The sequence below is a fragment of the Coloeus monedula genome, assembly GCF_965178545.1.
Source record: "Coloeus monedula genome assembly, chromosome: 5".
Lineage (NCBI taxonomy): Eukaryota > Metazoa > Chordata > Aves > Passeriformes > Corvidae > Coloeus > Coloeus monedula.
In genome coordinates, this window is record NC_138785.1 from 49375750 (window position 1) to 49389175 (window position 13426).

General features: G+C 37.9%; 1 protein-coding gene across 1 annotated transcript in view; it reads right to left on the reverse strand.

Moving 5' to 3' along the window:
- The window catches only part of GABRB1 (gamma-aminobutyric acid type A receptor subunit beta1), a gene marked incomplete at its 3' end in the record, with an annotated part of 131166 nt that overhangs the window by 52448 nt on the left and 65292 nt on the right, over window positions 1-13426 (reverse strand). Inside the window, exon 4 of the mRNA XM_082281291.1 lies at window positions 7273-7493. Within this exon, the coding sequence (XP_082137417.1) occupies window positions 7273-7493 (221 nt within the window). The remainder of the gene's footprint in view (window positions 1-7272; window positions 7494-13426) is intronic.

A 13426-nucleotide genomic window follows, 5' to 3' on the forward strand; every position in this document is an offset into this window, starting at 1 on the left:
CATAATTTTTAATTGATATCTCTATAGTATTAATGAGGTTAAATAGTTATTAAAATATGAGTATACTTAAATAGTTGACATACCATTTCAGTAATCTGAATTTGATCTAGAATCTGCTTGAATTAGGTGGTCTTTGAAAAAAGCTTAGTGGGCTTTGTGCTACAAAATGCTTATTTAGTTCTTCAAAGTGCTGTACTTGATAGCTGCAATCAATTACAGCATCTAAAGCTTGTGTTGAAATTCAAGCCTGTGAAGCCAGTGGTGACTCCACCAGACTGCTTATGAACTTCAACTACTGATTACAAGAGCCAACGCTCATGTATTTAAAGCTGAGTCCATGTTCAGTACTTGTGTTTCTACTGTTTTTTTTTTTATACACTCTATAGAGATCAATTCAACCTGAAGCGTTTCCTCATCTTCCCTAGGTATTAAAAATACTATGTTACAGGGAATAAAAACCAAGCTGGGTGAAATTGGAGGAAAAGGCTCTAAATCAAATACAGGGAATTATTTGGTAACTCAGTATATGGAGTTTATGAATAGTTGCTCCCCACAGAGTTGTGTGTTTCTGCCACATCTGCTGTACACTGGGGGTACGAGGGGGGAAGTTTGCTACATGTGCCACTGGAGGGAATTCAGTCCATGTTCATCCTCTCCTCAGGGGTGAGGAGAGCACCTCTTAGGGGGATGGACGGCCATTGGATTCACCCTGGCTGTTTCTGAGGCTATTTGTGCTAAAGGAAGAGAGCAAAGCTGTCTCTGAGTTACACCTGGGACTTACCTGGCCTGGTGGCCAGAGAGGACCCTAGCTTTCTTCTTTTGTTTTTTGAGTTTTCAGCCTTCCTTTTCCATTTGTGCTATTTATTAACTACCAATTAGCCACTTAAATTTATTGAGCCTGCCAGCTCCATTTTGTGTTTGATGCTGATTCAAACCTTGATGTTTTGGAAGAAGTACTTTGGTTTGTACATGGAAGCCCATAAGCAGCTGGAAGTTTTCTGATTTACCTGCAGTAGTAAAGGTCTACATAAATGATGCCACATAAGTTTTAGGTGTTGCACTCACTTTTGTCTGAAATTTCCTCAGTTTCATCTGTGTGCTTTCAGTTATATAGTACTACAATGATATCTGTCTCAGGTAATTTTAATCAAATGATGTTAAAGAATTATAAAACACTGTGTTGATTGATATCTTCCATTTTGCATAATAAGTGTGAGTAAAGTAGTAATGAGATTGCATGGAGTTATTTAAAAGATGTGTAGATATGGCATTTAGGGACATGGTTTAGTGCTAGACATAGCAGTGTGAGGTTAATGGTTGGACTTTATGATCTTAAAGGACCTTTCCAATCTAAACTATTCTATGATTCTGTGATCATCTTGCACCAGCCATGCCATGGCCTTATAATTGGGTTACAGGCCAGGAAGAGGAGATGACAATAGGATTGACAGTGACACAGACACTTCAGACAGTCTGCAAGTAGCTAAAAGGACAAAGAAGACAATCTTTCTGCCTCAGGATCAATTTGCCTTGTCCTTTTCCTCCTTTTTTTATCTTTTGAGTTAAAAGAATGCTTCTAGCAATGCACTGCCTGTGATAAGTGTCTTGCTGACTGCCCAGCAGGCACATATGCTTGTTTAAGGTCTGTTGGGAAGAAAGTTTGCAGCAGGTACAGTGTGATCTGTTGCAGGCTGAACAGGCATCCAAAATGTGCATCTGAACTGCCCCTCCCCCATCCCTACCCCTTCCTAATACCTGTACATTGAGGAATGTCTTCATTTGCCCATGAATCCTGAAAACTGACTCCCCAAGACTGAAATGTTTTGGGAAGTGGAAGAAATAATGAAAAATTACTTGACTTATTTTTGCAAAGTTCTTGCATATTTCTAGAGTTTAAAAATATAAAAGGAGTCCCAAATTGCTTCTTGTGAGTCTTAAAATGCTCACTGCTAAATCTCTTTGCATTGATATGTGGAAGAAATACTTTGTAGCATTTTCAAAATGATCATCTAATAAAATACTCCTTTATAATTTGCTCTGTATTTTTTTCTGTAGTGAAATAAAGTGTAGCTTTTTATTTCACTATACAGATGACATGGCTTTTTATTATTTAGAATAACTGCAGTCTTTTTTTTTTGGTTGGAACTGTTTAGTAACACAAGTAGGACAATCTATTTAGTACCAGTGTAAATAGGCTCCTTGTTGCCATGATGGGTTGTCCTCAAAAGGACTCAAGAACTGACTTGAAATCCGTGAAGATGTTTGAAGGAAAGCCAAAACTCCATAGCTCCAAATCATGGCAATGCAAAAGCAATCCACAGACTATGAAAATTTCACTGCAATAAAAGATGTAAACAACTGTCTAGCAAATTTCTTTAGTAACACTCTCAGCTATATTGCCAAAATTGAGGTAGTAAAAAGGCAAGTTTGCACTAAAATTAACTTTCAAGATTATACTAAAAGCTAAACATTCTGCATTTAAATACAGCTTTTCTTGCATTCCACCTCTGGGATATGCTTCCATGGATATTACATGAATAAGGGGTTAGTAAATCCAATGTTAAATGGATCAATTCTCTGATCTTACTGAATTGGTTGGAGGTAGGTCAATTTGTCTGCCAGCATTTGCATCACAGAAAACTTCATTTGTTTAAAAAATGGTGAAATAAATCCTTATTTTGAAGACAAAGATTATTCTTCCCCTTGTCCTCTTGCAGTTGTAGCAGTGCCTAATAAAGTGGCATCCTCTGCTGCAACAGTATAAAAATGTGTGGTCTCAGTGAAACCAGAAGTTTTAGATGGTCCAAACCAGCTCTTCACATCTTGTCATGATATGCTCAGTCCCCCTGTCTTGAAATAAAGGATTGCTCTAATGAAAGGCGGGTATGTGTCTGAACGTCAGAAGGGAGAGAAATCCGTGTACAGGTGTCGCTGAAGGTACGTTACGCTTCTTAACAACCCTTCTGAAGGATATGCTCCTTCCAATACACCACATGAAATTCTGCTGTTGCTTATTGTGGGGCAATGTCATGATAAAAGAACAGATGTCTCCAAAGCAACAAGGTGTCATTGTTCTACTAGTCAAAATCTGCGAAGAATTAAGAGGTGGCATAAAATACTAGGAAAGGGTGATTTAAATCAGAGCTTCCATTCCTGACATCATGACGTAAGAATCTGAGTACAGAATTCAGTACAACAAATTATTAACGGTCCCTTAAATATCTCAAAGACACATTACATGTCTAGCATCTTACTTGGGAAAGAGGGGAGAAAGGAGAAGCAAAAGAAGCAATAGTATGTATTAGTTTAAGAATCTAGAGCTTTGGGAGGGATTTCTGGAGAATCTTGCCTGAACAAGCAATAACAGTAATGAGAGACACTGCTAGCGCCAGAAGGGTTAGAGCTAATGGGATCCAACCACTTGTTAAAAATGGGGAAGAAAAAAAAATAATCCAGTATTTTACCAGCTGTACTGGTGCCAGGCTGGAACTGTCTCATACACCAGCCCCAGAGTGCTGCAGGTTTGCACACTGACCCAAAGGGATTTTTTTCTTCCTCTTAGGAAGCAGGTGGCTATGTCGCAGAGAATTTAATAGCTGCTCCTGGGAGTACTTGATAGAAACTGAAGAAACACAATCTTCAGGTACATATTACACAACAGTGACACTCAACTTCCCTGGCATATTTGAAATGAAATTCAGTGGAAATATTACCATGGAGTTAATTGTGTGTGTAGTTCTTGAGTGAAAGGATGAAAGAGTTACTTGGTTAGTAATGTTACACATTTTTTTACCACTGTGAACAATTAACAGAACTGGCTTTTGAAGCAAGAGACATGACAACAATGCACAATTTTAGATGTCAGAAGGCTTAGGAATATTCTGTGCCTGCACAAGTTTATAGCACACATTGTTCTTTAAACTGTGGGGACATAGCAGCTGAAAGTTACTAGAAAAATAGCTAAAGGGATGTTGAGTTCATCATTGAAATAATACAATAATGGAGACATACTGTAGTGATAATGCTTTGGTACATGATCTAAAACCAGTCCAGTGTATCATGTGCATGTTTCCCTTGTTTATTCATCTGTAAAGCCAAATGGTTAATCTTGGTTTATTCTTCCCCAGCTCTGTTGAGGCTGAACATTGCATCAATGGCAAGTTCCTGTGTACATGGATGCAAGCAAACAGGTTATTTAGAGCTGTTATGATTGTTCCAATTTCTGTTAAAGAAGCCAGTAAAATTTTATAACTGAGCCTGAATGGAAACATTAACTCTGGACTGAAAATAGAAAAGCTGTTTGGGGAGCAGGAGGTATGAGGGAAATGAAGCACTTAAATCATCCTTGAGATATGGTTTAAGGCCCTAATTTGTGGGGAATTCAGACTCTGGTTGCAGCATAATTGGTGTTGTCTTTCTTGTTCAAGTCATGCCAAGCGATGCTCTGTCTTCAGCAAGGAAAATGAAATTCGCAGGTCACAACCTGTGTGAGAGGTTTGGTGATACTGTCTTCATGCTCTCTACTACACAGAAGCTAAATCAAGGTAATATGCTGCAATGTTTCTTTTCCACTTGTGAGACTAGATTGGAACTGTGCTCAAATTTCTGACAGGCAATGCTGAATTTTACCTAAAAACATTTTCCGCAGTGTTTTCTCATGTTTGTTTCTTAAGAGGCATATATGTCATCTGGAATATGAAAAAATGATGCTTACATGAGCTAAAGGTAACCTATAGGCTGACAGAAGCATATTTATTACCATGAGGAAAGTGATCACTCATAACCAGATGCAAGTTTAGTGCAATAATTGCCATCTGCTGTATGAAAATTTTTTTTATGTATCTTAACTTCAATTTTTCTCCTGCTCATTTGTTATTTTTGTCTTTAGTTAGATCTTGTGGGATGGGGACACTACATGTGTTTTCACTGGCAACTACAGGCCAAAGTCTGTTCACCAGATGTGTCTAAACAGTTGCCTCGTCCTTGGAGAAAGCATGGTGCATCAGCTTGAGCTGTGAAAAAGACCTGACAGCTCAGCATCTCTTTCTGCATGTTGTGGATGATGGCAACACTGTCAGTGTATATGGGCCCTTCTGGCAATACTTGGCCGTACTGCAGCCTGAGACCCGGCTGCCTTCTCTGGGCTCAGAAGGTGGGGAAGCCCAGAAACCTGGGAGAGTTGGAGGTTGCTCCTGTGGCAGTGTGCATTGAGGGCATGAAGCAGGAGTGAGGGAGGAGAAGGGAATTGCACGGCACCAGACTGCAAGTGGAATATTGAGTGCCCTTCATATTAGTGTGGGATTTTCTGCCTCGTTTTGTTTTGTTGTTTTGTTTTCCTACACAAGCAGTGAGGTATTGAATGGGGTATTAACTCAAGGAGCTGCAGCTGTTGCAGAACTGCTGCTTAACTATTCAAATGTGAATAGCTGTTCCATCATATGAACTAACAACCTTGTTATGCAAAGGTGACCATCTCTGCTGTTGCAATGAAGGTTTGCCTGAGCACCTCTGAGAGAAAGAGCATGGGCTTTATGCTCAGGCAAGGTCACAGCTTCTCAGCTGTGCTGCTGTTTTGTGAATGAAACACGTGGTAGGGCTTGCAGCAGGTTCACCAGATGTGCCACAGCTCCTTTTGCTACTTCTGCAGAAGGCTTTTATTGATACCTGACGTATGGCATGTGTGGGGAAGCACATCCATGGCATCATTTCAAGGTGTAGTTTATAGTGTGTATACGACTGCTTGTGAGGGAGTGCTTGGCTCTAACACACATTCTTGCCACTGTGCAAATTCTGGAATATAAATAAATTTAGTTCCTGGCCTTAAAAAAAAAAAAAAAAAAAAAAAAAAGGAGAAATATTTTGAAAATTTGTCAGATCAGACCAAACAGTCCTCTCCTAAAAACTGTCCTGCAGGAGTCAGTTTAATTGAAAGGAACTTTAGGAGGTCTGAAGGCAACAAGGAAGATGTATTCTTCAAATGCTCAAGTTCAGCAGATGATAATGACAGCCTTTGGTCTAACAGCTAATTCCTCATGGGTCCCGCATTTTCTTTTTCACAACTGAAGTTTTACTGTACCAGAACAGATCTGGTTGTATTAATATTAAAGTGCCTGTGTGGTTGTTGGTAGCAACTGATGCAATGCCTGGGAATCTGACAAGTTCAAAAGTAAACCCACAATTAGTCAAAATAACAGTTTTAAAAGCATTTTTTGTTTCTTGAGAAGCTTGAACTGATGGGTTGAAAGGCTTTCTTTGCATGGTTAGTGCTGTGTTTTAAAAGGTTATGTTTTTATAGGCTAAGAAGTAATTTTAAAATTCTATTTTCACTAAGCTCTAAGCTATACTTCACCAAATATTGTTTTCATTTTGAATCACTGCAGCAGTTTGTTTTTTTTCTAGTTCTATCTTAGGTACAATTTTGAGGTATTTCAGCTAGGTTTTATGCTTTATGACTTCTTTTCTGATTAATTGAACAATGCTTTCAGGTTTATATTCTCCAAACATTATTTTCACTGTTGAATGATAACAATGATCAAAGGTTGTTTCAGGCAGGCAATATTATTTCCAAGCAAAGCTACCTTAACTTCAAAAATAATACAATAAAGACCTACTCAGGCTCTGCAGAAATCTCAACATAACAAATAACTTGGCTTAGTTTTAATTTTACAGTTGTGTACCTTATCATTAGATCGTGCCTGTTCAAACTTTAGGATATATTTTTATCTACAGGGGTGAATGTGGTTTGCACTGTATGAAGAAACAGTTGTGGTGTGAAGAAGCATTCATAAACCAAGGCAGGTTAAAGAAAACTTATACTCAGGCATACAGATAGTATTTAAATAATTTATATAAATTTACAAGTATCTCCTTGGTATTCCTTACCAAATGTTGGTCACGTTTCTTCAAATGACTCCAAATTTTAATTTCCCATTATCCTAAAGAGCTGCTGGAGAAATTTTAGAAGGAAGGAAGCATTTGTCTAAGCTGTGATTGATTACCAGGTGAGAACCATAATAAAGAACTTTTTAATAGTTTTAACAGAAGAGCTGAAAGAAAGAGGCATTAGGCTTTGTTAGCTATGGCTCTAGTTATTAAAGGTAGTGTTGCTGCCATGTGGAAAATCCTTGGGTGTGTTGTGGTTGACTAAATGGAGTATGTGGTGACTCACACAGCGGCCCTGAGAAGGTAGGAAAAAAGGATAGGAAAGTGGCATTGGTTCTACCTGCACTTCTGCCAGCACAGACATAGAGCTGATTAAAACACCCAACATACCGTAGGCCATAGAGGACTGTCCCATCTGGATGGAGTCGAATCATTCGGTTTTTCACTGTCACCCCATGGACAAATGATTTCTTGTCGTTTTGGAAATACGTGTCCGGCACCCAGAGCTGGTCAGCTGCTCTGTTGTCCAGAGTCAAGTTCAAAGGTATTCCAGAATAAGAGAGCCTTTTATCCCTCCAGGACTGCTGAAAGTACATGGTCAGTGTGTAGTCCTAGGGAAGAAACAAGAAGGGCTTTTTGTATTTTCATACTGATTAACTGACCAGAACTTTATTTTTAGATGAGCCTCAGTAACTGAGTATCAGTAGCAATAGGAAATTTAAGGATCATTAAGGCATTGTTGCCATTAGGCATGATCATGGGTCTTGGCTTGTTCATGCTAGTGTCAAACTTGACACTACTCACCAGTGGCAGTGACTGCACCAGGCTTTCAAAATCTCTTGGCCCAGAGGAATACACAGCACATTTGGGTCTCCAGTCTGTGGATCATGCTTGGTTTCTAACTTTTTTTTTTAATGTGAAACGAGCAGTGTTTAGCTGACCTCAGCCAAACAGCATTGCATAGCACTGAGGATATTCTTCTGATTCATCTTGAAAGATTCCCCCCACACTTCAGAAAGGCCCAGCCCTCCTCAGAAAGAACAAATACAACCTCAGAACATAAAGGATAACCTCCCATTCCGCCTCTGCTGGAACTGCCAGATGTAATGACTTTAGATAGCCAGGCATATCTCGTCTCAGCCTGGGAAATGTGGTGCTTTCTGTCCTTGCCAATTTGCTTTTACCATGTAGAAAATCAACACCTTTTCTTAGCTATCATGTTATAACTTCAGTGAAATACCATTTATGCAGCCTTGCAGCTTTCAATTTGTCTGAAAAGATATTGTTCTAAAGGCTTATGGTCTGATTTACTCTCTTGTATATGTCTTTCTGGGAAATTGGTGATTTTAAAGGTAATCAATTTTTTTCAAGCAGAAAACCCCATGTACTTTGTAGCTCATGGAGTTCTTAAAAGATGGTTAGAACAGCAGTATGTGGACTATTAGTTTGCTCTTCCTCATCGCCTCCCCCAGCCCTGTTTTCAAGTGACAGGTCACTTTGTCACACATTTTTTATGGTAGAAGGGCATCAAAATCATAGCTATTACTGAAAAAATTGGTCAGGAGTAAGATTTTCTTTTATGTGATAGAAAACCTTACCACTGTCATTGTCACAAATCCTAGCCTGGACTCTAATTTTTGAAGAAACAACATAAAAGCTGTCTGATACAATTTGTGCTCTTCATCTTTAGTGGCTTAAGACTGTATCATTGCCATGAAATCAAAGCAGAATTGTTACCTTTCAAAAAGACTTTCTACCTGAAATGTTGCATCCAACAGAGCTATAAACTACAGGCTTACCAGTGAAAGTTGTTAATAAAAATACTGTTCTTCCTTGCCCTGGGCCTGTAGCTTTGGGTTTTTTTTTTTTTTTTAAATGGATGAAATACGATTGATGCTCGGTGGTTATATACAACAGGACAATTACATCCACTGTGAGCACAGACCCCAGATCTACAAGGATTTCATAGATATGCCCTTTTTCAGGCCTGCAAGATGGTTGCTACCCACAACAGACACAAGAGATTGTATGCTGAAGGTTTGTATGTTTTTTGCTGGCCCGGGTCCCTAGGAGGAGGTCAGGACATCTTTGCTTTTCAGACCATGCTGCTCAAGCCTGGAACTACAAAGTAATGCAGCGAGCTATTTGCTGTCCTTTCCTGAGTAGGTGATTTAATTTAAATAGTGGTACAGAGGAGCATGAACACCAAGGGGGCAAGTTTTTGAATGTACAACTTGAATACAGGTGGGTTAGAAGCATCATTGAAGAGAAGTTTGCCCTTAGTTCCTCTTACACATATACAAACACCAGTTGGAAATTGGATGAGAGAAAATGAAAATTAAAAAACAAACCAAAAATGAACCAAACAAGAAGAAACAAAACAACCCCCCTCATTCAACACCACAAATACCCCTAAAGCCCCCACCACTATTCTGGTGCAGTTTCATATGTTGTATCTATTTCCTAGCCTGTCCTATTTCAAGCCTCTTTAGGTAAAAAAGCCTTCATAGATGACTGATAAAATTTGAATCCTCAGTGTTGCACCTGGTGTCCTCTACATCTTCTGCCTGATCCAGCAGAGCCTATCCAGTCTGCAGCATAGATGGAACAGAAATTCCAATTCTACATAATTATCTTTTTTTCTTCTTGGTTTTCTTTATATTTTCACTAGGACTTAAGGCTGGTTTTGTGGAATTGTTATGCTGTCCTACAAAAAAGCAAACAATTGAGAGTGGTGTCTATGTGATGGTTCTCAAAGCTCAACCAAGAGAAAAATAGCCATGGTAAGCTACAAAAGATCCTAAAGGATGTGATCAAGTGAAAGAAAAAGAAATTGTCTCTTGGCTATGACTACTAGAAGTTGAGTTGCTATTTTTAGCATCATAGTCTGTTAAGAAATTTTGTTTCATCCAGCTGTGCTTTATATGAAATACTGCTGTTAGCAACACCACAGTAGAGAGAGTGATCCTCTGGTCTGCAATCGTGCTATACTATGGAGAAGTATGTGGCAAGCCAGCAAGTGTTAATGAGGAAAAAAAATCTGAGCTTCACCCTAAAGGAATCTCAGTGTGTCTTAACTGAGGAAATTATCTATTTTTTTTCCATTCCTTAGTACGTGGGGGTATTACTCATTCAATGTTTTAATAAGAGAAATGGTCTGATGTCACAATTGTGAGAGTCCCTGTCATGGTAAGTTCGTATTTTAAAAAGCATAGTTGAAGATTGTTTTAATGAAAAGCAAATTATATCTGCACTATAATAACCCAAATTTTATAAACTTCCTAATTGTTTTTTAATGGAAAACAGCCTTACCTTTCTTATCTCTCATCAGTGAAGTATAAAATGCTGGCAAGTCACATCTTGGAGGTTTTTGTATTATTTTTTATATTGTACAGTGGTGCGAGTGAAGTGGGGATTTAATGACTACTTGTCTTCTACCCTGTAAAATTTGCTGGGGATTTTGTGCTTTCAAGCTCTAGAGTATATGAATAATTTCTGAATCTGTCACATCTGTAGTGGTAATTGAATTTTTTAGCTTTTTATGAAAGCTTCCCAAGATCTCAAGCATCAGTCTAGATATGAAAATAAATCACACTGTTTAACTTTCATATTTAAGAATTTCTCTTCATGAGTTAAAAAAGCAGGGCCCAATGTAAAATTAAAAGAAGAGAACCTGTTTCTGCAGCTAACTGTTCTTTCAAATGATTTGTTTTTAAAAATAATTCACTTTTTATAGAAACACACCGAACATTTTTTTTGCTGAACTGTATTTTCCATAATTAAAAAAATTTGTACTTCTGCTGAAAAATCATGATATTTCAGTAGATTTAATAGTGCCGTTCATGCTTTCCAAAAGTGCCCTCTTTCATTTTCAGAGCATAGTGAACCTTTAGAGTGGTAAATGTTTGAGCACCAATGATAAAGCTGTTTTGATGTGTATCTGGTCTATTTTCCATTTTTTATGTGACAAATTTTGATTTATTAGAATGAGATTTTTTTCTCTTTCTTAGTAATTGTGCAAATTTCTTATTTTTTTGTATCAAACCTGGAATTTGTAAATGTATTTATGCAGATGTGTACTATAACTTATAAGTAAATCTGTATCAGTACTTTAATAAGGTGGGCTAGGTTGCTAAGACAAATACTTACATTCTAGTCCTAGGTAAGATATGTTCTGTGAAACTGTGAGTAAGAGAAGCTAGTCTATTTTACTCAAAATTGCAAGTTATTTTATAATCTGAATTTAAGCAGCCTCATGGATAAATACTGGCACCAAGCCTCACAGTTCATTTGAGGAATATAAATTTCTATGAAAATGAATGGACCACTGAAGCATATGGTACTTGAAGTTAGATGAACAATTTATACTTCCAGTAAGGAACAGACTGAACAGTTACCATACAATCATAATTCCTTTTTTATTTCTATTTTTTTTTGTTCCCTATTCTTTTTTTTTTGAGCGATATGTATAGATAACGTAAGGGCAATAATGTTTTTTTTTTCTTTCCCGTTAAGCCTCTGAAGATCTCTGAAACCAGAAGAGATACATTAAAATAGCTGAAGAATTTGGACTTCCTGGTAATTTCTACTCTGTGATTTACCAGTTCAGCACAGTAGAATATAATGTAGAATATATTGCTATATTATAATCTACCCTTCCAGGAGACACAGAACTAGTACTTTACCATGTTTATCAGATGAGTTATGGATTCTATTGGAATAAAAGATGAGTTTGTGTGTCTGCTGTACTGGTAGTTGTTTTGTCTTTTACAAATTCCATATTTTAAGGAGAAAATAGGGAGTCTTTTAGTGTGCAACCTTTAGCTTGGTGGTCTAGAAGACCTTGTTTTTTTCCTTTTTCCAAGGTGGCCTTAATCTAAGCTCTGTTATTATTTCATGTACTGAAAAGCAGTTTAGCATATTGTGATATATTTAAGTAATAACTGAATATCAAAGCACACTCTGAAAGTCTTAACAGCTAAAAATGAATATTGTGGAATCAGTTATTAGCAAAATTTAGCAAATGAAATAATATTCTGTGAATAGCTATTCTAGGTCAACAACTTGTTAGCTCTATACATGAGTTCGCACATGAAGGCACTGTGCAGCAAAATGAATACATGAAGTGCACCAATTTCATACTTCTAATAGACAGCACTGTATATTGGTAATTGTGGGATGCACACTGTACACCCAAACAATCTTAAATTTGAATTTTATCCTTGGGAACCATCCACTAATTCAGTATCTGGCAGCCTCACAGAAAATGAGATGAAATTCAGATACATTATACATTATAACTTAATCAAGACAAACATAACTGAAACTGCAATTTAAAATTAAATATGGAGTGATAATCAGAATATTAATATTGACTGCAATAATGCTATAAATGTAGAAAGCAATAAATGTAAATCCTGCTGTGACCGAAAGCTCTTATTAATTGGGAAAGAGTATCTTCCATGTTTATCTGATACAAGAATAGGAAGGGCAGAGTTTTGAAAGAATGGTGAATGCTAGATTTGGAAATCGTAAAAAGTCATACTCATTCCTATGATGCAAGCATGCTAAAGCATCAGAAGCAGCTGTTAGCTGTTCAGCAAGTTAGCTGCCCTACCTTGGAACCCCAAGGCAAGATCTATATCCTCACCTGCAAAAGAGCTGTTTTATGGTAAGAGGATACAAGTGGTGATGTGGGGTTTTGGGTGTGGAATTTTGGGTTTATGTTTGGAATTTGTGCGTGTGCTTTGTGTTGGGGTTTTTTGCTTGTTTCTTTGAGGGGTGTTTTTGGTTCTCCCCCACCTCCTGCCTGACCCTGGTGCTCAATTCCCAATACATGCACAGAAATTAGGGGAAAAAATTTTAGCTGAAATTAAGGAGGAAGAATATACTGGCTCTACTCATGTTCTTTTCTAAGAATGTCAGGGGAGCTGCACCTCTTTATTAAGTCTGCAGTGCAGCTAAGCAAGGAAGCCAGGGAATTAGAGAGCACAGTACCGAACCAATTGTGTTTGCCTTCCTTTCTAAGGACATAGTTTAGTGTTCCTGTTGTTGTTTTCAGTGAAGACTGATGAAGCATTTGTTACCCAGTTCTTCTCTTCTATCCAAAGTAGTGGGAAGAGGGGAGAAGGAGCATGTACTCAAATTATTCAGTATTCACTGGCCTGGTTCACAGGAGGCTATGGTTCTTGTGAACTACACTTCTGACAGGGAAAATGGAACAGAAAGCTACACTGACTCCAGGACAATAGGATAAAAGCCTTCTATTTTCCATACAGAAGCTGTTTGGTGTTTTTTAAAAATTTTCACACAGCAAACTTCAGTTTTGCAGAAATCATGTTTTCCATCAGAAAATTACAAAGCATTTGTAGATGTGAGACTTCCATAGGAGAAAAAGTTGCACGAGGTCTTTTTAGGCCAAGTGCCAGGTCCTATGCTTTGGCCAAACAGCCCCAGGCAGTGCTACAGGCTGGGGACAGAGTGGTTGGAAAGTGGCCCATCAGAAAAGGACTTGGGAGTGCTGGCTAGCAGCAGCTGAACACAA